Source organism: Lucilia cuprina, chromosome 4, assembly GCF_022045245.1.
Source record: "Lucilia cuprina isolate Lc7/37 chromosome 4, ASM2204524v1, whole genome shotgun sequence".
Lineage (NCBI taxonomy): Eukaryota > Metazoa > Arthropoda > Insecta > Diptera > Calliphoridae > Lucilia > Lucilia cuprina.
In genome coordinates this window covers 9,104,999-9,127,927 of record NC_060952.1, presented here as the reverse complement: position 1 = coordinate 9,127,927, position 22,929 = coordinate 9,104,999, and the positions used below count along the sequence as shown (strand labels likewise).

General features: G+C 29.3%; 3 protein-coding genes across 6 annotated transcripts in view; all 3 read left to right on the top strand.

The window, feature by feature from the left end:
* The first annotated feature begins 709 nt into the window (after positions 1-709).
* On the top strand, positions 710-3,064 carry LOC111686205 (histone deacetylase 11). The gene is made up of 5 exons (XM_023448547.2): positions 710-734; positions 1,597-1,877; positions 1,935-2,509; positions 2,568-2,676; positions 2,731-3,064. The coding sequence occupies exons 2-5, from the start codon at positions 1,659-1,661 to the stop codon at positions 2,881-2,883; spliced, it is 1,056 nt and encodes a 351-aa protein (XP_023304315.2). The 5' UTR covers positions 710-734; positions 1,597-1,658; the 3' UTR covers positions 2,884-3,064.
* A 1,569-nt stretch (positions 3,065-4,633) lies between these two features.
* On the top strand, positions 4,634-12,000 carry LOC111686202 (2,3-bisphosphoglycerate-dependent phosphoglycerate mutase-like). 3 transcript variants are annotated; one of them, XM_023448533.2, is made up of 5 exons: positions 4,634-4,764; positions 8,238-8,467; positions 8,577-8,812; positions 11,244-11,505; positions 11,576-12,000. In XM_023448533.2, the coding sequence occupies exons 1-5, from the start codon at positions 4,733-4,735 to the stop codon at positions 11,737-11,739; spliced, it is 924 nt and encodes a 307-aa protein (XP_023304301.2). In that variant the 5' UTR covers positions 4,634-4,732; the 3' UTR covers positions 11,740-12,000. The 3 variants fall into 3 exon arrangements, with proteins under 3 accessions (XP_023304301.2, XP_046806756.1, XP_046806757.1); XM_046950800.1 differs by lacking the exon at positions 4,634-4,764 and adding an exon at positions 4,787-4,941; XM_046950801.1 differs by lacking the exon at positions 4,634-4,764 and adding an exon at positions 7,838-8,055.
* A 4,705-nt stretch (positions 12,001-16,705) lies between these two features.
* LOC111685972 (alpha-1,6-mannosyl-glycoprotein 2-beta-N-acetylglucosaminyltransferase) overlaps positions 16,706-22,929 on the top strand; it is a 24,884-nt gene continuing 18,660 nt past the window's right edge. The window contains exon 1 of one of the 2 annotated variants that reach the window (XM_046950798.1): positions 16,706-17,537. The gene's annotated coding sequence lies outside the window, so the exon portion shown is untranslated. The remainder of the gene's footprint in view (positions 17,538-22,929) is intronic. The other variant, XM_046950799.1, reaches the window with a different exon arrangement.

The window sequence follows — 22,929 nt, the reverse complement described above, 5'->3', positions numbered from 1 at the left end:
GTATGTATTCAAATACAATTTAACTCTTTTTTATATATATAAACAAATAAACAATTCAATAAACTGTAACAATAATTTAGAAAAGCCAAATAAAAAAAGATACGTAAACTCAAACGAAAATTAAAAACTTTTGTTTCTTTATTTATTTTAATTAAATACAGACTAAACGTGTGAAATATTATTTACAAATTAAGGTAAATATTTTGTGGGGGACATTGGGGGAGTTATTAAAGAAGGTTAAAAATTTGAAATTGAAAGTAATATTTTGTTATTAAAATGTCTTAATTATGATGCCAAACAGATATATTGCAGTTAGAGAAATATATCAGAAATACTTTCTGAAATATGAAATAATCTTGCATAAAATATTTCTCTTACAAGCCCTATTCGTTGGTATTCTCAAAAGGCTTCATCCTTAGGCGAAGAGAAGAGTATCTGTACAGAGAGGAAGGAGTTGTTGTTGTAACAGGTTGGCTGTAACTGGATGTTGTTCCCTGGGGAAAAAACTTCCGGTTGATACAGTTGGTGTTGAGTTGACAATCTGTGGCCGATTGAGAATCGGTTCGTTTCGGAGCGGAGATCCAATTGTCGTAGGAATGACAGGAAGGAGTTGATTGTGATTGGTATACTTTAAGGTGGTTGTTATAAACATCAGCACAAACGAATATTACTTAATTAAACAAGTAAGAAAGTATAGTCGGGCATGGCCGACCATATAATACCCTACACCATGAGTATATTTTTAAAATTTTTACTTTTTGTAAAGAAACTTTTATGTTTAATATTATTCCAACATATTTAAGCAATTTATTGATAAAAAAAACAAAATTTCTAAATGAGGCTTTATATAGGTCAAATATGGGCCGACTCGGTAAATTTGGGAAAAGGATATATTTTTAAATAACAGTTAGTTTTGTTGAGTTTCATTGCGATACAAATGGTTACAAGTCAATTTTAGACGTTTAAGACATTTTTTGAAGGAGGATTTGTATAGGGGCTAGGGTCAAATAAGGGCCAATCCTTACGAAAATCTGCAGTGTCATTTATACTTATATTAAACTTATTTGTACCAATTTTTAGAGAGATAATAAAATATTTGACGTAATTATGGCATAAAAATCGGGAGATACGGTTGTACGGGGGCTAGGTGAAATAATGGACTGATTTCAACCATTTTCAATAGGCTTCGTCCCTGTGCCAAAAAACATGCATAGTCCAAATTTAATCAAATTATCTTGAAAATTGCGGCCTGTACCTTGCGCACAAGGTTTACATGGACAGCCAGCCAGCCGGACAGACGGACATGTCTTAATCAACTCAAAAAATGATTCTGAATCTAATGTGGGTATTGGACCAATATTTTGGTATGTTACAAATTTTAAGAGGGATAATACCCTACCCCACTATAGTGGTGTAGGGTATAAAAACCGAAAAATATAAGATTCATATTCAACTTTTTTCTAACCTACAGTACTTTTATAAACACTTTACAACACTAATATTTACTCTTTAAATTCCCTACACTTACCAACACTAAAGTTTATGCAAACAATTGTCAACTATTGTTTTGTTTTTGTTTTGCACTTTTAATTCCAGACAGAATTACTAATGAAAAATCATGACTGCTCTAAGAAAAACTAAATAAATTTTCAAAAATAATGCAAAAATTCACGGAAAAGGTGCACAGTGAACGGGAAAATCCAGAAGTGGTATGGATTAAACGGGAAGATTTGGAAGAGACTGCAGACAAAACGGAAACGGAAGTTAGTCAAGGTAAACAAATGCCCATTGTTTATAGTAAACAATATGGAGTAAATTTTGCTAAATTGGAAAAACTACATCCGTTTGATGCTCAAAAAGGCAAGAATATAGCCAAGGTATTTAATTAAAAGCTATTAAAAACCCTTTTTGTTAACTTTATAAATCTGTGGTAGATTTTATTGGAAACCCAGGTGATAAAAGGTAAATTCTATGAACCTGAGGAGATAACACAAGAAGACCTACTAAGGGTGCACAAACTGAAATATTTAAACAGTTTAAAATGGAGTTTAAATGTGGCGAAAATAGCGGAAATACCTCTTTTATTATTTGTACCCAACTGTTGTGTGCAGCGGGGCTATTTGAAACCCATGCGTTTTCAAACTGCCGGCTCTATAATGGCGGGCAAGTTGGCATTACAATACGGTTGGTCTATTAATTTGGGTGGTGGTTTTCATCATTGTTGTTCCTATAAAGGTGGAGGTTTTTGTCCTTATGCCGATATTACTCTCATGATACAACGCATTTTCACAGAGGAACGTTATATAGAACAAGTTATGATTGTAGATTTAGATGCCCATCAGGGTAATGGTCATGAGCGTGATTTTATGAATAATGCTTATGTTTATATATTGGATATGTATAATTTTCGTATATATCCCAAGGATCATGAGGCTAAGCTGGCCATACGTTATGCCGTGGAATTACAGCCGAGAACAAATAATCGAGAGTATTTGAGAAAGCTGAGAAAGTAAAGAGAATTTTTTTAATATAATTAAACAATTTACAATTAACTTTTTTCATTTCAGAGGTTTTAATTATGCTCTTGAGGAGTTTCATCCCCAACTGGTGGTTTATAATGCTGGTACAGATATTTTAGAGGGAGATCCTTTGGGTTATTTGTCCATAACTCCAGAGGTTTTAACATATAGAATATTTTTGAAAACTTTCTTTCTAATCGAACATTTTTAGGGTGTCATCGAACGTGATGAATTTGTTTTTGCCACCTGCCGTTCGCGTAATATACCCATTGTCATGCTTTTAAGTGGCGGCTATTTGAAGGCGTCTGCCAAAGTTATAGCCGATTCAATTTTGAATTTAAAACAGAAAGGTTTGTTAAATTAAAAGAAAATGGTTTTGATAAATTTATTGTAACAGTATGTTTAATGTCCTTGTAAAGGAATTGTTTAAGGAATGTTTGTACCTAAAATTGAAAATTGTGTACCTTAAAGGAATTGTATGAAATTTTAAAGAAAAAAAAACTTTGTCTTCTAATAAAAACGTAGAAAATAATTGCTATGATTTATTAAATGTTCTTTAATTCAATCAAAAGTATAATATAAGTATGAACATAAAAAACGCCTTGGACTTCTTAATAGTCTAGACAATATGTAGGTTCTTATATTCCTTAAAACTTATAATTCAGTCAAGTACGAGAACATCTGTACATTAGGATGGCACCGTTTGTACGAAGAAAATATAAGGTATTGATGTTGCCATCGAGAAATTTTGTGTTTGGCGGACAACAACTGCCGGTCCATACAAGGAAACTTTTTTTAGGAAAATTTTAATTTTGCGTGAGATAGAAAGAGAAAGAATATAATTCATCACTCTCGCGGTACGCAGTTTCCCGTAAACTTGTTATACCCTACACCACTATAGTGGGGAGGGTATTATACGTTTGTGCTGATGTTTGTAACATACAAAAATATTGGTCAAATACCCACCTTTAAGTATACCGATCAATTCGATTTGAGTCGATTAGGACATGTCCATCCGTCCGGCTGGCTGGCTGTCCATGTAAACCTTGAGCGCAAGGTACAGGCCGCAATTTTTAAGATAATTTGATGAAATTTGGACCAAGCATGTTTTTTTTTGGCACAGGGACGAAGTCTATGAAATCGGTCCATTATTTCACCTAGCCTCCCAATTTGAACTTTTTATGCCATAATTACGTCAAATATTCTATTATCTTTCTAAAAATTGGCACAAATAAGTTTTATGTAAGTATAAATGACACTGTAGATTTTCGTAAGGATCTAAACTTATCCTAGGTTAGACTATGTCTAATAGCAATAAAATGGTAATTTTTTCCAAATTTTAGATATCATTGAAAAATATGTAGACTAGTCAATAGACTAGAGTTGTAAATAAACTAGACATTTTCATAGATTACAATAGACAGAACTTGCGAAAGTCTATACATACTCCATAGATAAAAACCTTAAAAGTAATTTAGTTATTTTTGCTCCTACCCCAAAATGTAAATTTTCCAGATCTGTCTTTAAAAATATTACCTAAAAACATCATTAAGTATACGTCATAGACACCGTTGTGTCATTATGTCAAAAACTTTATCTAAAATATAATTTATTAAACGCAATAGACAACCTTGCTCCATTGTTTATTATAGGCCTAATAAAAATCAAACACCTTTTAAAATAAAAAAAATCATGCCGCACTCTTATCACCGGCACTGCATTGTTTATAAATGATATTCAAAACGTTTTCCAACACTTTTTCCACTATAAAATATTTGCACAAACAGACAAACAAACTAAACCAAACAGCTGTCTATCGATTTGGAATAACCTGACATTTGACGAACACACACACACACCCGCCACAAGTAGACAACAGACAAATACTGCTATTTTGCATTCATTTCTTATTTTTGTTTTTACAATTGCTTAAACAAAACAAAAAGCCTAACAAACAAATAAACAACAAAATACCCGCAATAACAAAGTCATAAAAAAGACGTTAGAATAAAAAAAATCATATAAAAATTATTAAAACCAAAAGATCTACCTCATTTTTACCAAAATTATTAATTAAAACAGTACAAAAGAAAAATCTGTGAAAACTACAAAAGAAACGTCAAAGTAAAAGTTTACGGTCTAAACTAGACAACAAAAAAATTAAATAAATTAAATCCAATGAAAAATTTGGAAAATTTTGCGCCGAAATTGTTATGGAAATTATATGTCAATATCTAAATAAAATGTAACGTATTTAAATTAAGTGTATTAGTGAGTAAGTGCGAGAGTAAATGAATGATATTTATGTTATACTATTTCTGTGATGTATTAATTAAAACGTCATATTGTTAATGTTGTTGGGGTAGGAGTTGATTGTTTATATCAGTAGTGTATGTTGGCTGGCCTCTTAGTATATGAATGAGTAAGTAGCTGGGCGTGAGAGAATTTATTTTATTATTATTGTTGTTTGTTATCATAAAATTAAACGGCCATTGTAACTACTGATTAATTAAATATTGGTTGGGGGTAAATGTTTTTCTTTTAAAGTTTTCAAATTAAAAATTTAATATTTAATAATTTAATAAGTACAAAGTTTTCTATATATTGTTAACAAATGTTTGTTTTGTACAATTCCATTCACATTCTAACACGTTCCCAGTTTTCTAGCCATTACTCTTAGCGCAATAGAAGTATGAATATGTGTTTGTGTATGCAGTGAGTGACCTTGTATGTAACCTTTAGTGTTGTTGGTTGACGTTGTCGTCTATTTGGCTTGGAAATTAATTTGATTTAGCCAATATTAACTGAATTTTTCTAATGCAGCATTTGAATGGAAATTTGTAATATATTGTCAGTTGCAATGACTAAGATCTCGTGCAGTTATCAATTAATTTAAAAGTCAATAGTTTTTATTTGTTTGTTTATTTTAGTTTATTACAAATAGACAGTTTAAGAAATAATTTAGAAAAGTAATAAAAATTCGTTAAATTTTAAAAATATGTATGTTGATTCCATTTGAATTGAAGAAAGCTTAAGCAATGAGTTTCTACCGTAATGTTTTGTCTGAGTTCAATATTTTGTATCAAAGAATACAAATAAGCAACTTCCATATTTCAGCCTCCATTAATTTCTGTCAGTGTCTTTTAATATAATAACACTTATAAGTGTTAGTAATAGTTATACAATTAATCCATTCTATCGCAATATAAATAGTACAACACACTTTTCTTAAAAACAAATCTTGATAACAAAACTGAATAAGAAATATTTATGAAAACTCAACACTTTACCCAAACACTTCTAGACATTTTACTATAAATATAACTTAAGATAAAACAAACAAAATTTCCATAAATTCTTAATACTTTGCCGCAATTTAAATTATCAAGATATAAGTTCAAAAAAATAGTAGTAGTATTAAATAAATTTTAAATTATTAGCACTCTTATGTGATTACGAGTATTTGTTAAGAGATTAACTTTGAGAAAAAAGTGAAAAAATTAAATAGAAACTATGTTATGCTGACTGATTCTGATAACTAACTATAGTAAAAAGATTTGTTTATTCTACCGGATCTTTGATTTGGAGAAGGGATGGCGTATAAATAAATAATACTTGTTTAAACACCCACAACAAATTTTGCCTACCTACCTGTAAATACGGCTAGAGTGGAACAATTATTTGTCACCTGCAATTGTGTCGTCATTAGTGAACATGCAATGGTGGCAGCAATAAATAAATAAATAGAGAAACAAGTGGAAATACAAATCACAACATCATAAATGAATTTAAAATCTTGTGGGCACTTTTTATTAGTTGAAATTCAATTGTAGTGTAAATATGTGTAACTGTTTGTAATGCCACAAGATGCGCATGCCGGTAAAAAACGCATAGGGACTGCATAAAACAGGGTTATAATGAATTTGAATGCGCGCTACTTTTTAGTTAGTTCGGTATTTAGTTAGATAGATAGATAGATAGATAGATAGATAGATAGATAGATAGATAGATAGATAGATAGATAAATAGATAGATAGATAGATAGATAGATAGATAGATAGATAGATAGATAGATAGATAGAAAGATAGATAGATAGATAGATAGATAGATAGATAGATAGATAGATGATTGATAGATAGATAGATAGATAGATAGATGATTGATTGATTGATAGATTGATAGATATATATATATATATATATATATATATATTATATATATAATATATATATATATATAGATATATATATATATATATATATATATATATATATATATTATATATATATATATATATATATATATATATATATATATATATATATATATATATATATATATATATATATATATATATATAGATAGATAGATAGATAGATAGATAGATAGATGATTGATTGATGAATTGATAGATAGATAGATAGATAGATAGATAGATAGATAGATGATTGATAGATAGATAGATAGATAGATAGATAGATAGATAGATAGATAGATAGATAGATAGATAGATATATAGATAGATAGATAGATAGATAGATAGATAGATAGATAGATAGATAAATAGATAGATAGATAGATAGATAGATAGATAGATAGATAGATAGATAGATAGATAGATAGATAGATAGATAGATAGATAGATAGATAGATAGATAGATAGATAGATAGATAGATAGATAGATAGATAGATAGATAGATAGATAGATAGATAGATAGATAGATGGATAGATAGATAGATAGATAGATAGATAGATAGATAGATAGATAGATAGATAGATGGATAGTTAATTTTTTAATTTGTTAGTTTGTTAGTTACCTAATTAGTTAGTTAGTTAGTTAGTTAGTTAGTTAGTTAGTTAGTTAGTCTAGTCTATCTATCTATCCATCTACCTTGCTTTACAATAATAACATATCTAGTATATTTTGGAATAACAACAACATTATCATAAACTCTTAAACTGTTTGCTATTTAAAATGTTATTCTAACAGCAAAAATCTATCTAAACAATAAATGACAAAACCATTGAACAACTAAATTTCAACTGTCAACAGAAACTAGAGGATCAATTAAAAACAAAATAGAAACAGAAGAGACAATTTTTATTGCTATTAACAAGTGCAAACAATAAAAAAAAACAAATTAAATAAAAAAGAATGTAATAAACTTAAAAAAAGCAAAGAAATAATAATGATACTCTCGTATCAAGATGCAAAATAGATAAAAATGTAAAAAAATAAAAAAATAGACATTTGGCTTTTGTTGTTCTGAGATGCAGTCAGTCCGTCAGTTAGTGTTATAAAGTTGGCTGTTTGTTAACAATCTGTTGCCATCATTGCATTCTGCGTTTGTAATAAAAAAATATACTACAACAAGTATCACAATTTGAAAAAATCAGTTGGTATCTTGTAGATACTACATTTGGCCTCTATTGTATCTCTATGCTATTTATCGTTCATTTCAGTTCAGTTAAAATTGATAACAACAAAAATACACACGATTACTGCTGCAAGTGCAACAAATAAATATTTATTGTATGTATTTGCAACTGCACTTCTCAATTGAATTCTATTCTTTTAGTTTTTACAATTTATTTTATATTCTATTTGATTTTTGTATACAGTTTAGAAAGTTTTTTATAATTGTTTTTTTCTACTTAAACTAACAATTTTCATTCGCATTTAAAAATAACGTTCTTTTCATCTAACCAACTTAGTTTTCGAGTGGGTACCCAAACAGCAAGAACAACAAAAATTGTTAAACCAACATCAACTCAAAAAATAAAAACTCAAGAACACCAGCAGCAACAGCAAAATCTTAACCATCAACACCATCCCAAATACAAGATGCCCATTAATAAAGTTGTAATTTTACGTCACGGTGAGAGCGAATTTAATAAATTGAATTTATTTTGCGGTTGGCATGATGCACCACTAACGGAAAAAGGTAAAATAATTACAAATTCTCACACAAACACATACATACACACATTAATTACTCACACGTGCTTATGGAATTTTGTTTTGATTTTGAATTTATTTTTTTTTTTTTGAAGGTCTTGAAGATGCTTTAAAAATTGCCGTAACCGGTCTACGTCTTCATAATATGCAATTTGATTTCATTTACACTTCCCTGCTGCAAAGGGCCCATCAGACTGTCAATGTAATTAAAAAGGAAATGAATTATGAAAATGTTCCCGTCATTTATGATTGGCGTTTAAATGAACGTCATTATGGTAATTTAACTGGATTTAATAAACGTCAAGTGGCCAATAAATATGGTGAAGAAAAGGTAAGTGTGTGTGGGTGTTTTGAGAAAAACTTCATCAATGAAATTTTGTCAGAGAAGTGTCTGTGGTGTTTTAAATAAAGTTACTATTTATTAAATATGACCGATAAAGACTATAATACAGAAGTAGTTTCGAAATCGCATTTCTCAAAACTGTCGACAGCGCTAATATGTTGTAAAGATATAGAATAATCTCTTTGACATATCCATCTTTCACTTAACATCCATACATCTTTCAATTTTACGTTGAAAAAATTTATAGAAAATTTTGTTTTAAAAATGTAATTTTAATTGAAACTTTCCAGGAAAAATTTTAGAACTTGTTCTAAAAACTAGTAGAACGAGTGAAAACAGAACCACTTCAGATTCTTAAACAACAGCCTTGGAACTAGTAGTGTCGCCATTACTTCTGAAACACGTTCTTTAGAATATTGTTGTGGTTCTTAAATACTTCTAAATAGTTTTCAAGGAACTAGTTCTTTGAAACTAGTTATACATGCACTACTGCACTAGTTCAATGGAACGCATACTAGTTCCGAAACAACTTCTTGGAATCAATTGAAAAAAATGTCAAAAAAATTAAAATTTATAAACTTATTTGTATCGAAATAGAAAATGCGTTCAAATGTAGATTTTTGCATTAGCTGCTTGTAAAATATATTCTTACAAAAAACAGTTTCTAAAAATTGCTCCTAATCTTAATAATTTCAAACAAAAAAGCTAAAAAAGAAATATTTGTTTATATATTATCTATAGCTTCCCGGGAACTATTTCCGAGGTTGACAAATTCAAACAAAAATCATTGATTAAAGAACTAGTTCCAGAAGCGTTCTGAAGAACGAGTGTCGACTCCATAACGCTTCCTCAGAACCAGTTCCGAAGGTGACAATTTGGAACAAAAATCATTGGTCTCAACGCCAAAGTAGAACAAGTTCAGGCTAAAATCATGTGTTCTAGAACTAGTTGTAGAACTAATACAATTTTTCCTGGTTTATTTTAAAATCTGTAAAAAACTGATATTTTACAAATATTTTCATATAAAACAGTGTTTTTATTAATTTTTTTTAATTTCATATAGAACTGATTCTTATGTTGACAGATTTCTATAAAATGTTGTCTCTTCTAAATAGTTTTCTACTAGACAATGTGTGTTTTCTAGACAGTTTCCTAAAAAATCTAATATTTTCTTTGAAGTTTTCTTCAAATTGAGTCTTATTTAAATAGTTTTCAGTAGAACTTCTTTTCCAAAAACCATTTCAAAATCCTTTTCATGACATTTGCATACAGAAGAATGTCTTTTAAAGTGAGTTCACTTAAAACAGTTTTCTGTAGAACTGCTTTTTCAAAAAAAAAAAAAAAAATTCGAAACCCTTTTGAAGACATTTGCCTACAGAACAGTATCTTTTATAGAACTTTATAATTTCTAAACAGTTTTTCATAGACATTTTTCGATAGAACAGTGTTTGTTACAAGACAGTTTTCTATAGGACAGTGTTTTTGCCAGACGGTTTTCCATAAAGCAGTGTTTTCTAGAGAACTGTGTATTTTCTTAATACTTTTATAGACTGAGTCTTTTTCTGTAGAACTGCTTTTCCAAAAAAGAAAAAAATCGAAACCCTTTTCAAGACATTTGCCTACAGAACAGTGTCTTTTATAGAACATTATAATTTCTAAACAGTTTTTCAAAAGAACAGTGTTTTTTCTTGATACTTTTATAGAAAAATTAGTCTTTATCTTTACAGATTTGCATAGAAGAGTTTTTTAAACAGTGTTTTTTCAAGACAGTTTTCTAAAGAACTGTGTTTTCTCTAGGAGGTTTTCCATAGAACAGTGTTTTCTACAGAACTGTGTATTTCGTTAGCAGTTTTATAAAAAAAATGAGTCTTTTTTATACAGATTTCTATAGAACAGTGTTTTTATAACAGTTTACTGTAAAACTGTCACTTCCGGGTAGCTTTCTTTGAAATATCGTCTATTCTTAAGAGTGTTCTATAGAACGGTTTTTCTATTAACATTTTACTAAAGATCTTTGTATTTCCTAAACATTTTCTTCTAATCAGTTTCTATTCTTGACAGTAGTCTTTTGTAATCAGTTTTTAATAGTTATTTTTTTCCTATTTCTATAGAACAGTTACAGATTTTTTCTAGAACAGTGTTTTTTATAGAATATTTTCTACAGAACTGTGCTTTTAGTAAGCTGTGACAGTTTTCTATAAAACATTATTTTAAAAACATTTTTAAACCCATTTCTTCTTGACAGTTTTTTATACATGTGTGAATTTTCTAAAGAATTTTTATAAAGCAGTGCTTGACAGTTTTTAAACAGTTTTCTATGGAACTAAAATTGTTCTTAATAGAATAGTGTCTCTCTCTACTACGATAGCAATATGTACGTCTCAATGTTTAACTATTTAATAATTTTTCTATTTAACAGGTACAAATCTGGCGTCGCTCATTTGATGTCTTACCCCCACCGATAACACCCGACAATCCCTATTACGATAAAATACGCAATAATCCGAAATTTAAAGATATACCAAAGGACCAATTTCCCGATAATGAATCATTAAAAACGCTAATGTTACGCACAGTACCACTGTGGGAAAATGAAATAATGCCAAAAGTATTAAAGGGACAAAAAGTTTTGATAGTGGCTCATGGAACGGTAGTAAGAGCTCTTATGAAATATATCGAAGGTAACTAATTGAAATTCTAGATTAATAACTAAAAAAAATAAGTTAAGATTATAACTTCTTTTCTCCCCAGATATAAGCGATGAGGATATAATGAAATTGAATATACCGAATAGTGTACCCTGTGTCTATCAATACGACATGGAATTGGGCATGCGTGTGGATAATGTCCAGTATTTGGCCGATGAGGATTATGTAAAAAGGGAAAGCGCCAAAGTAGCTTCTATAGGCAATTGAATGAAAAACACACAAATAGAAGTAATAATATTAATATCTACAATTATAACAACGGACTGATATTTTACACAAAAAAAAAAAAAAACAATTGTTGCATAATTTAGATTTGTATTTGAGGAATTTATGAAATACTGTTGGAATTTTTTTGAGGATTTTGTAATATTAATTCTTAATGCGCATAAAATGTAATTATCATTAGAGTGTTTAATAACTTTTTCTTTTGTAAATTTATTATAAATAAAATTAATTTATTGTATACAAACTAGATTTCTTTCGAAACTAGATTTCTTTCAAGACATTGAAGATTAAGTGCCGATCCATGTACAAGAGTCCTTTCAAGACAAAAGGTTTGTCTTTGAGTCAAAAACAAAACAATAATAAAAACTTACGATGTACAACGATACTACACTAGGGCGCTGATTGTGAATTGTGCAATTTTTTAAGAACAATGTCATTGCCGACGTTTTAAAGCAAAGAAATTAGTTTTCATTTCTAGACAGACTCCTATAGAACAGATTTTTTCTAAAGAGTTTTTAAAAAGTTTTCTTTAGAACATTGTTTTATCCGAAAAGTTTCCTATAAAACAGTATTCTTGTTAGTTTTCAATATAACAATGTCTTTTAGAACAAAACAGATTCACTTCAAAGTCTAAGTTTTACACAATTTTTAGACATTTTATATAGAAAGTTACCTATAAAACTAGAAGGCCTAGAGAATAAAGTCTTTTATAAAAAGTTTTATATAAAGCAGTATTTTCTGTATAGTGTTCTATAAAACAGTCAGTATATAGACATTCTTCTATAAAACTATATCTTTTTTAAACAGTTTTTACAAAATGATGTCATTCTTGAAAGTTTTCTCACCCGTCCAGTTTCTACAGATCAGGTTCTAGTCCGAAAAGTTTTTTATAGAACGGAGTAATTTTTAGTAAATATTTTATGAAACACTGTCTTTGCTATACAGTTTTCTATAAAAGAGTCAGTTGCTAGATACTTTTTTAAAAAGCTCTATCTTTTCTACAAAGTTTTCATAATACAATTGTACAATTTACAATCGATGTCGTATCGTTGTAGCGTTATATATATTCAATTTTTGAAACAAAAACAAATCAAGAATAAAAAAAATACGACATACTACGATCCTGACTGTTTAATAAACAAAGTGTCTCTCTAGAGGACTATGTTTTTATTAAATTGCTATTTTCGTCAGTTATCTATTCTACATATTTTTTGTATACAGGTTCTTAATTCTAATTGATCTGACTTTGATCTGACTTTTTACCTCTCCTTGACACTTCTTGTAAAGAAAATAGTCTTCAAGACAGTGATTCTTGCTGACTTTTTAAAAAATAGCGTCTTTCTAGAGAACTGAGTTTTAATAAAACCGTCAATTTGCTCAATTTTCTATTCTATATGTTTTTCGTATATACATAGCATATCAGTTCTAATTGATCTGCTCCCTTGTTCAAACGTTATATTTTCTGAGAGTATTCTAAAAGTTCTAGTCTTTATAAAATAGTTTCTACAGCTTAATTATTGACCAAAAACATTGTTCTTAATGTCCTTAAAAATGATTTTAAACTTCGAACAATTTATCGTTTGTTAGAAGTTTAAAAATATTCCATGATTCATTTACATAACAATGTAACGACTTAAATAAATATGAATTCATTCATAAAAATTTCATTGAATTAATAACTTAAGACTACAGTTGAATTAAACAACAAAAAATCAACCCTCTATGTAACAAAACTATATCTCTCAGATAAAATTGAAAACATATGAAATCAGAAAACAGCTGGTGAAATATTCACACAAAACAGAATTGAAGCTAAATGTCAAGTTAAAAATTAAACTAAACAAAATATTTGAATATTTAATATTGAAAATAAACAATAACATCGGGAAGCAAACACACACACACACACGCACAGCATTCAAACACACATCAATACGTAATATTCAAAAATCAAATAAACATTCGAAAATTAAAGAGTGCGCAGAGAGCACACAGAGTCACATTGTATTACCGAGTGAGAAATTGTATATGAAAACCGATTTTTGGTTTGTTTTCTTTTTTTATGATTTTTGTTAGTCTGTCTGAAACAGGGGAGTAAACATTATAAAGAGAGTTTTTCGGTGTCACACAGCGCAGCACAGCACAGCACACAGAGTGTTATAATTTAATTCGCAATAGAAAGGTGTATTAAAGTATCTGACAGATACACTTTCAGTTTGTTTAGTTAAGCCAAAGACAACGAACGGACGGATGCAAAACTACGGCTGACCGCGACAATGATGTGTTTGTTGTATGTTGTGCGGTACGTTTTCAAATTGTCTATACTGAAAAAAAATCGTCAAACAAAAAAATTGTATTTGTTTTTTTGATGTCTGAATTAAACGCGTAAACGATGGACAACTGTCGTAGCACAAACTAATAAATAAAATAAATAAATATTCAGATATAAATAATGAGAAAAAAACTAAAATAAATGCTTTGTGTTGCCACTGATTTATGTCGAATAAATATATTTAGGGGCTACTTTACTTACTGTCACTGTCAGCTGTTGGTATTATAATTGTTTGAATGTTTACCTGAAAAAATTTAAAGCAAAGAATGGTGTTTTAGCAAAAAATTAGAAGAGTTTATGAGAAATTGTATTTTTAAAGTTTAAAAAGTATAATTTTCAAAGTATATTATAAATTTTTGGGTTAATTGCACTGAAATACCTTGTTACATTCAAGATTGTATATATCTTGTCAGAACCCAAGAAAACGTTGTGGAATTGTATCAAGACGGATGTTTTATCTTCTCTGCAATATGTATTAAGTGTTACACAATCTCTTTAGAATCTAAACTTATTTATATACCCTTCATCATTCCATTTTAAAGTGATTAATGTCAATGAAAACCTTGAATGTTAAGACACCCTGTATAAGACCAATATATTACCAATGGAATCCAAATATTGAAAGTTGTTAGAACCATAACTGGTATGACCTGTTTTATACTAGGGAACTTTTTTTTAGGAAACTTTTGATTTTTGTGTGTTAGAGAAAGAGAAAGAAATATCAACCACCTCTTTCTCTCACACACAAAATAAAAAGTTTCTCAACAAAAGATTCCCAGTGTGAACCAGGTCTATATAGCGAACAAAAACATCAGTATTGTATGCATATTCACTGCATATTAAAGCCGGCTTTACACGATCACAGAAATAATATGATCTGTCAAAATTTCGTGTAAAAGAGAACGGATGGAATCGTCTAAACGCAATATGTAATGAAACCATCACACTAAGAGCGAATATGGATGAAAAATTTGACAGTCGTATGGCTCTTTTGAAATGCTTCAAAAAACAAGCAGCAGGTCGCATTAGATCAGGGATGTATTTTTATGTAAACACATACAAAAAAGTGAAACAGCTGTTTCCATCTTACTTTGTTATTGTTTTATACCAATCGTGTAAACACTTTTATTCTCTTTTTTGTTATAAGGATGTGATCGTTTGAAGTGTCCATAAATAACAGAGGGAGAGTCCCTTGGACAACTAGCTTCTTTTATTTTATCGAAAATTCTATAATTGCATATTAGGGGGAAAAAGAAGTCAAAGTTAAAAAAGGTTTAATAGCTGGTAAGGAACTTAGGACCCTTTCAAAAAATTCAGTTTTTATTTTTCTCATTTTCAGTACATTCATATGTACTTGTGTCATTTAAGACTTGAGTCTACATGAAATTCTCAAAAAATCTCTTCCTCGGGATACTTGAATAAACATAATAACTAAAGTTATAACCCTAATGTAAAATCATAAGAAATACACCTATGCCTCTATCGGTACTTTTGTGCGCTCCTTAACCAGTGTCACAGGTGGGAATCGAAACTATAGAACCCTAGTGGTTAGTGTTCTAGTCTGATAGACCGGAGGTGGTATCAGAATAGAACACTAACCACTGAAACGAAAAGTCGACATTTCCACTCTTTCCGACTTTTTTTGACTTTTCGACTTTTATTTACAAAGTCGACTTTTCGACTTTTTTCATAGACGATAGTCGAGTTTTCGACTTTTTTGGAACAAAATAGTCGACTTCGACTTTTCGACTTTTTTCGACAAAAAGTCGATTGTTCGATTATTCGAAAGTCGATTTATAGAACCCTACTAACCACTTACCTACCGGAGGCCACCTAACCTACGGATTATCATAATTTCTTTTTCGCTCATACAATAACGGCAATTGGCAAAGTAGAAACGACGTTGTCAAAACGAAAGCCAATACCAATTGGTCCATGAGAAGTGCTACAAATATAGAATGTTCGGACAACTTCGTTGGATTTCGTGGCTGGAAAAGTGGGAATTTCTACTGCAATAATGTTTAAAGAAACAGCTTTATATTGCTTTATATAGTTTTATTTAATCCTTTGTATTCAGTTCCTTTTGTCCAAAAATATTTACCAAAAAGGTGGCAACATTTTGCAACATAAACCCAACATCTTCACAGTAGTCGTGAAGAAAAAAATCACTTAAAAACAAAATCATTATTATTTACAGAGATATTACAGATGCAGATGAATAGCAACAACAATAACAGCAACATCAACAATAAAAGAAAAAGAAATTTACAAAAACAACAAAAAAACATTAGCAAATAAATAAGAGGTTGTGACAAAAACAAACCCAAAACTAAAAAAAAAAATTGTATACATATGTAAAAGAAACAACAACACAAAACCATAATAAAAATTTAAGTATCTCATAGATACTTCACTCATTCACTCGCGTACTCGGCACAGTACACACACTGCAGGCATGTGTGTACAAAGAAGGAACACAAAAATGTGCTTAAAATTATTTATAAATAAATAAATTTAAAAAAAATACATAACAACAACAAAACGAAAGAAAATTTCTAATAAGAATTAGAAGAAAAAAATATATATATTAATTTAAATGGATTTTTTTGGTGTTTTTTGGTGAGCAATGATGAAAAACAACAAAAAAATAAGTGAAATAAAAAAATGAGTGAAAATTTTAGAATAAATAAATTACAAAAAATTTATAGCAAACCAAAGAATAATAAATAACAAGTTTAAAGTATAATAATTAAACTAAGTATATGTATTAAGAAATTAATAAGATAAAAAAGTAATTTTAAACAAAAGTTTATTGAAAAAAAAATTTTAAAATAAATTGTGGCAAAAATTATGAAAATTTTAGCAAAAAAGTTTCTCAGATATTAAAACCAAATTACAAAAAAGCAAAAAAAAAAATCTATTGTTCTGTGTTGTATACTCAAACCAACTTAACCAACATCAAGATCCATTCATAGTTCCATCCATCCTTTAAGTTGCAACATCAAAAGTGAAAAATCGATTTTATTTTCCTTTTTATTCGGTAAATGTGGATGTGTTGGTGAGTGTGTTACTCTGTGTGTGTGTGTATTTTTAAATTTTCTATCTCATTTTGCTGTATATTTTTCGTTTACCAAACGAACTCACAACAACAACAACAAATTGTTACTCTTCCTGTTCCTTTTTAAAACCGACGAACAACAACACACTATTACAAAGGAAAAACAACAACAACGATAGCAACATTTAATAACAACAGCAACAAAATTAATGTGAATAAAATCAACAACTACAACAACTTTAAGAAAATGTGTAATTTTCAAAAGCAATTTTCATTAATGAATTATATTTATAAAACTTAAGGCTACAACAACAAAAATAATATTTTAAAGTTAAAAAAACAGCAACAATTTCGACTTTGGCATTCCTTCTCTATGGGATAGAAAAACAGGTAATGTTGTAAATATGTATTTACTTTTATGTATATCAAAATAAATAAGAAATTATAGTGGATCCAGTATGGATACTAGATTTTATAAGATTGGCCCTTATAAAGTTTTCAAGTGGATTTAGGTTTTTTGTAAGACAATTAAGAGTCTGGATAGTAGTCTAGGTTCAAATCGTGCTCGGATTTTTAACAAACTTTTTAAGTATCTCTGCATTGGTCTGTAATTACATGAAAGAATATACGAACGAAAAAACATGGTCTAGTCTTCAAAAAATATGCCGAATTCTCATCCTATTTAAGGATCAGTCAACCTGCCGAGTTGGCCTTGCCACAGATGACTCAGCACAGCCTTTTTTTCTTTTATAAATCTGCAGGTCCATGTACAAACACTTGTCTCAAGTACTCGATCTATCTTATCTCTAAATATTACTGTTACGCACAGTGGTTTAGAAACTTTTATTTGTGGAAATAATTCAGGATCTCTCGAACTATTAGATAAATCGCAATTACATAAATTTCACGTTTTTGAAGCTTAAATGCTTCCCAATTGATTGACAGTTGCAGGTGATCATGCAGGCGGAATGGGGCGCTTGAAAGACTTTATTGTTGATCTGAATGAGTTGATTTCTGATTAAATTTGAATACAACACAAAGAACTTCTCAACAGTTATCTAGACCGTACAGAAATTTAAACGCATTTAAAGTTGCAACATGTAAAAAGTTCCGTTTTTTAGGTTTTTTCGCTATAATCTTTCTATTATAGAAACAAATTTTCGTCGGAACTATATACAGATTTTACATGATCCTGATACAGAACTTAAGGCGGAAGTACACAACACGCGTCAACGCGTTATAGGCTTCCGTTAAAAAAAGATGAAATAGTGTATTTTCATTTAAAAAGTTGCACACTGTAGTTTGTAACGCATCTACCGCAAAAAGTTCAGCAACTTTCAACTTTTGACGCGTCGACAGCTGATCAGGGTTGTATTTTGTTTTGTATAGAATAAAAATATACTAATATGAACTAAATTTTACCAACAATGAAAAAAATATTAAAACTTTAAACAAAAGTTTAAGAGCACTTTACACTGTCAAAATATCCATCCGTATTCTCTCTCAATGTGTGATGGTCTCATTACATATTGCGTGCAGACGATCCGATCTGTACTCTTCTACACAAAATTTTGACAGATTGTACTTGTGTGATCGTGTAAAGCCGGCTTTAAAATGTTGGTTTTTTAAATAGTTAAAGTGTTAAAAAGCATTAATAGCATTAAAAAAAAGTTCAAAATGGCACATGGTGTATATCTTGCATCTTATAAAGCGCAAAAAGTTTGAAAAGCATAAAACGCATTGCCGCTTCAAGACGTTTTGTGCACTTCCATTTTTAATGCGTAAGCTGGTTAAATATAACTTGGCTCATGTAATACTGCAATGTCACAAACAAACTTGGTCTGTTTTAAAGAATAAAGTTTGGTTTAATACAAAACCCAACGCACCAATGTATTGCTCTATATTTATATTACCCTATATAGTCAATAAACATATCCGAAGTTGTTTTTAATTATCACACGATAAATAACGGCCCAATGGAAACTTTTATAAATAAAATTAAAAAAACTGTTAATATTGACAATGTCGTTATTTTATATATTACTTGGTAATGAGTTCTCGTTATCAATAAATTAAATTAAGTTTTTTAAACAGAATTTGTAGTCAATTGTCTTTAGCGTATGTCTAATAAGGAATTAGGTAGTGTTTCTAACCGTAGTCGATTTATTAAGTTTTTTAAACAGAATTTGTAGTCAATTGTCTTTAGCGTATGTCTAATAAGGAATTAGGTAGTGTTTCTAACCGTAGTCGATTTTGGAAGTTTTTTCAAGAAATGTTGATATTTACATTTGTGTGAAAACCATTTCAGAGAATAAACTAGAAAACATGAAAAATAACTGTAGAACCAGTTTTAAGTCCGGAAAAGTCGTTTAAGCAGATTTGTAACCAGTTATTTTTTGGTCATCCTCGAATAAAAATAAGTAAATATTAACCCAAAAAAGAAAAAAGAACTTCCAAAGATGTGAAAAAAGTAGAATTTAATCCATGGAAGTACTGAAAAAGAGCTGAAGAAGTGATGATATGATTTTGATTCCAAATAAACTACATTTGAAATTATTCTTAGGAAGTAATTTTGATGTTCTTTTTTGGAAGTTATTAGTAAGTGAAATTGTTGCATTATAGAATACAACTAATTTGTCTAATAAAATACTAACATAAATAAAATTCATGCGAAAAGATAACATAAATAAATTACAATTACAATCAACTCTAAAATAAAATCGGTTTAATTAAAAGAATTTCAGTACAGAAAATTGTACCTTCAATTTTAAAAAAAATTGGATTCTTTTCGCTTCTTTGGAAGTTAATAAAAACCACTTCAACAGAAGGTAAACAAATTCACTTAGTGCTACCTTTGGAGTGGTGATAAATGTTATTATTTTGGAAGTACTTCATTTTACTTTTGCAGGGATTATCACAGAATTAGTTAAAGTTAAAACTTACCACTTTTTCATCGATTTAACATTAATATTAAAGAAATAGTTAATAGATTGTTCAGTGGTTAATAGATTGAGGTGACTAAAAGTTATTGTTAGCATTTTTTACCATATTATTAAACTTCATAAGGCCTTCAATTTTATTAAAATAATTTCAATCAAATAACACCATATCTTTACATAACACTTTATAGATAATACCCCCCTCACCGCTAAAAAAAAAACATTCAGACTAAAAAGATATATTATTGAAGTAAATCTCTTAACTGTTTTGTTTACATTAGAAAATCCAGTTTTTTGTTTAAATTAATATTTCTATTCATTTTTACTTTCATCGGTTGTTTAACGTGTATATTTTGAAATATATTTGCTCGGTTATTTTTTGTTGTTGTTTCTATGATTGTGATAAAAAATTTAATTAAATAAAATTTAATTTATTGAAAAATATACCAAAAAAACCAAACAAATAAATAAAAGCATCAGACAAGAACGAGCAAGCTAGCAAAAAAAAAAATAAGTGATAAAATTAAACACAACAAAAATAAATAGTACAAAAAAATACGTAACAGTAAAGTTTATTTACACGCCCTCAAATTGCCATTGTTTCTTTTTTATTAATATTTCTGCTTAGATAATGAAGTTTTTGTTAGTTACCGGCATAATTAGTTTTTTAAATGAAATGGCAGACTATTGCAAATAAATTATATTCTTGCACAATGTACATCAATTTTAATGAGGGTATATGATGTCTTTATTTTAAATAGAGTTTATAGGTCTATAGAGACTGAGATAAATGAAAAAAGTTGATTGTTGTAAAGCTTGTAAAATATTCAATATTTAAAAATGCTTAAATTGCAAAAAGTTAGTGACTGCACTAAAATATAATTTATAATATAAATAAATTTATCAAAATAAAAATCATACTACCTTAGTAAATTAAAGAAAATTTTAGCAATTTGCTAGATTACAATAGTTTTATTAAATTTACAATGCTCACAGGTCTTGCAAGTAGGCAATTAAGTTGTATTTAAAATTCAAATGATACCCTTGCAAATATAGCAAAACCAGAGCTACCAGTACCTCTAGTCAGCCGTAACTATAAACTGGTGGTGTTAAATGTATCCCGGTACTGATAACTCAAAGGGCAGAGTTTCGAAGTTTTTTCTTAACCCTGCTATTGAAGTGCCTACGGTATACACGTAGTTACGGAGTGATATCTATATTTCTGGGCAAGTACGGTGATGTTGGCGAAAAAGTCAACGAATACCCTGCTGAGGAGTGACGGTAAAATTGAAAGTTGGGAAGAAGTTGGTGTCAAATATATGATACGATATGGATGTAGAAATATTCGGGCCTCACATACCCGTATACCTAGAGTGAGAAGGCAAGTAATATTAAAGCAATGTAAAACTTTTTTCGACTAGGTTCAAAAAATAAACCTGTTTCTACAGTTATATTTATATTTATTAGTCTTTCCGCTTACTCAAGTTATTTTATAGTACTTTTTGAAATAGTTTTTACATAGAAGTATAAATCGACGTTTAAAAAAATACTAATATCAACAATGATTCCAACCACAAACGTTGTATAGATAGATGCTTGTGGCCTCTGGTAGATTAGTGGTTAGTGTTTTAGTCTGGTAGACCGGAGGTGGTGAGTTCGATTCCCACCTGTGACACTAGTTAAGGAGCGCACAACAGGCCCGATAGAGGCCTAAGGTATTTCTTCGGATTTGATGTGTATACATCCTTCTTTTAACCTAACCTAACTAAACTAAAACTAATTCAAAAATATTAAATAATGTTATTGATAACGACCACTCATTACTAGGTAATGTAATAAATATACTGCATTATCTAGAGTACTCATTACCAAAATTTGAAGGTAAAGAGTCAGTAGTAGGGTTCTATAAATCTACTTTCGACGTACAATAGTCAAAAAGTCGGAAAAGGTCGAAAACTTGAAAATAGTAGAAAAAAGTCAAAAATATTCGAAAAATTAAAAAAAGTGGAAAAAAGTCAAAAACTCTAGACTAGTCGGAAAAACTCGTAAAAAGTAAAAAAATAGTCGAAAAACGTCGAAAAAAGTCGAATATTTAAAAAATATTAAAAGTCGAAAAGTCTAAAAGTCGACTTTTAACTAAATGAAAAGTCGAAAAACCCGAAAAAATAAAAAAATGTCAAAAATAGTCAAAAACTCGAAAAAAGTCCAAAAGTTGGAAAAGGTCGAAAATAGTAGAAAAAAGTTAAAATATTCCAAAATTTTAAAAAAGTGGAAAAAAGTGAAAAATTCTAGACTAGTCGAAAAAACTCGAAAAAAGTAAAAAACAAATAGTCGAAAAACGTCGGAAAAAGTCGAATATAGTAAAAAAATGCAAAAGTCGAAAAATTGAGATTTAACTAAATGCAAAAAGTCGAGTTTTCGTTTCAACTATAGAACCCTAGCCAGTAGTGAGCCATCTAACAGTCCACCTAGGGGTAAAAGTACGATATCATGGCCGGTGCTTACGTAAAGCAATTCCCCTTATGTCACATTATCAGCTGATGGAACCCTAATTGCTATCAAACTTTCTAAAAATAATATATTGTTCGTACTTGAACAAAGGGCTTCTATATGGACCAGCGGAATAATTTACTAAAGTTGCCATCAGCGTGTTAAGGCACACAAACGGGCAATGGTTAGCCATCTAACAGTCCACCTAAAGGTAAAGTTATGATGTCATGACAGGTGCTCACGTAAAGCAATTTCACTTATGTCACATTATCAGCTGATGGAATTCTGATAGCTATCAAACTGTCTGAAAATATTATATAGTTCGCTAGATCACAATAAAAAATATTCTCAAT

Excerpts from the sequence above, each read along its gene's own strand:
- LOC111686202 (XM_023448533.2), top strand. The coding sequence starts at position 4,733 with ATGGAAATTATATGTCAATATCTAAATAAAAT. Across the intron at positions 4,765-8,237 it reads TGTCAATATCTAAATAAAAT|TTTTCGAGTGGGTACCCAAA; the intron begins GTAACGTATTTA and ends TAACCAACTTAG. Across the intron at positions 8,813-11,243 it reads ATAAATATGGTGAAGAAAAG|GTACAAATCTGGCGTCGCTC; the intron begins GTAAGTGTGTGT and ends TCTATTTAACAG.
- LOC111686205 (XM_023448547.2), top strand. The coding sequence starts at position 1,659 with ATGCAAAAATTCACGGAAAAGGTGCACAGTGAACGGGAAAATCCAGAA. Across the intron at positions 2,510-2,567 it reads TATTTGAGAAAGCTGAGAAA|AGGTTTTAATTATGCTCTTG; the intron begins GTAAAGAGAATT and ends TTTTCATTTCAG. Across the intron at positions 2,677-2,730 it reads ATTTGTCCATAACTCCAGAG|GGTGTCATCGAACGTGATGA; the intron begins GTTTTAACATAT and ends GAACATTTTTAG.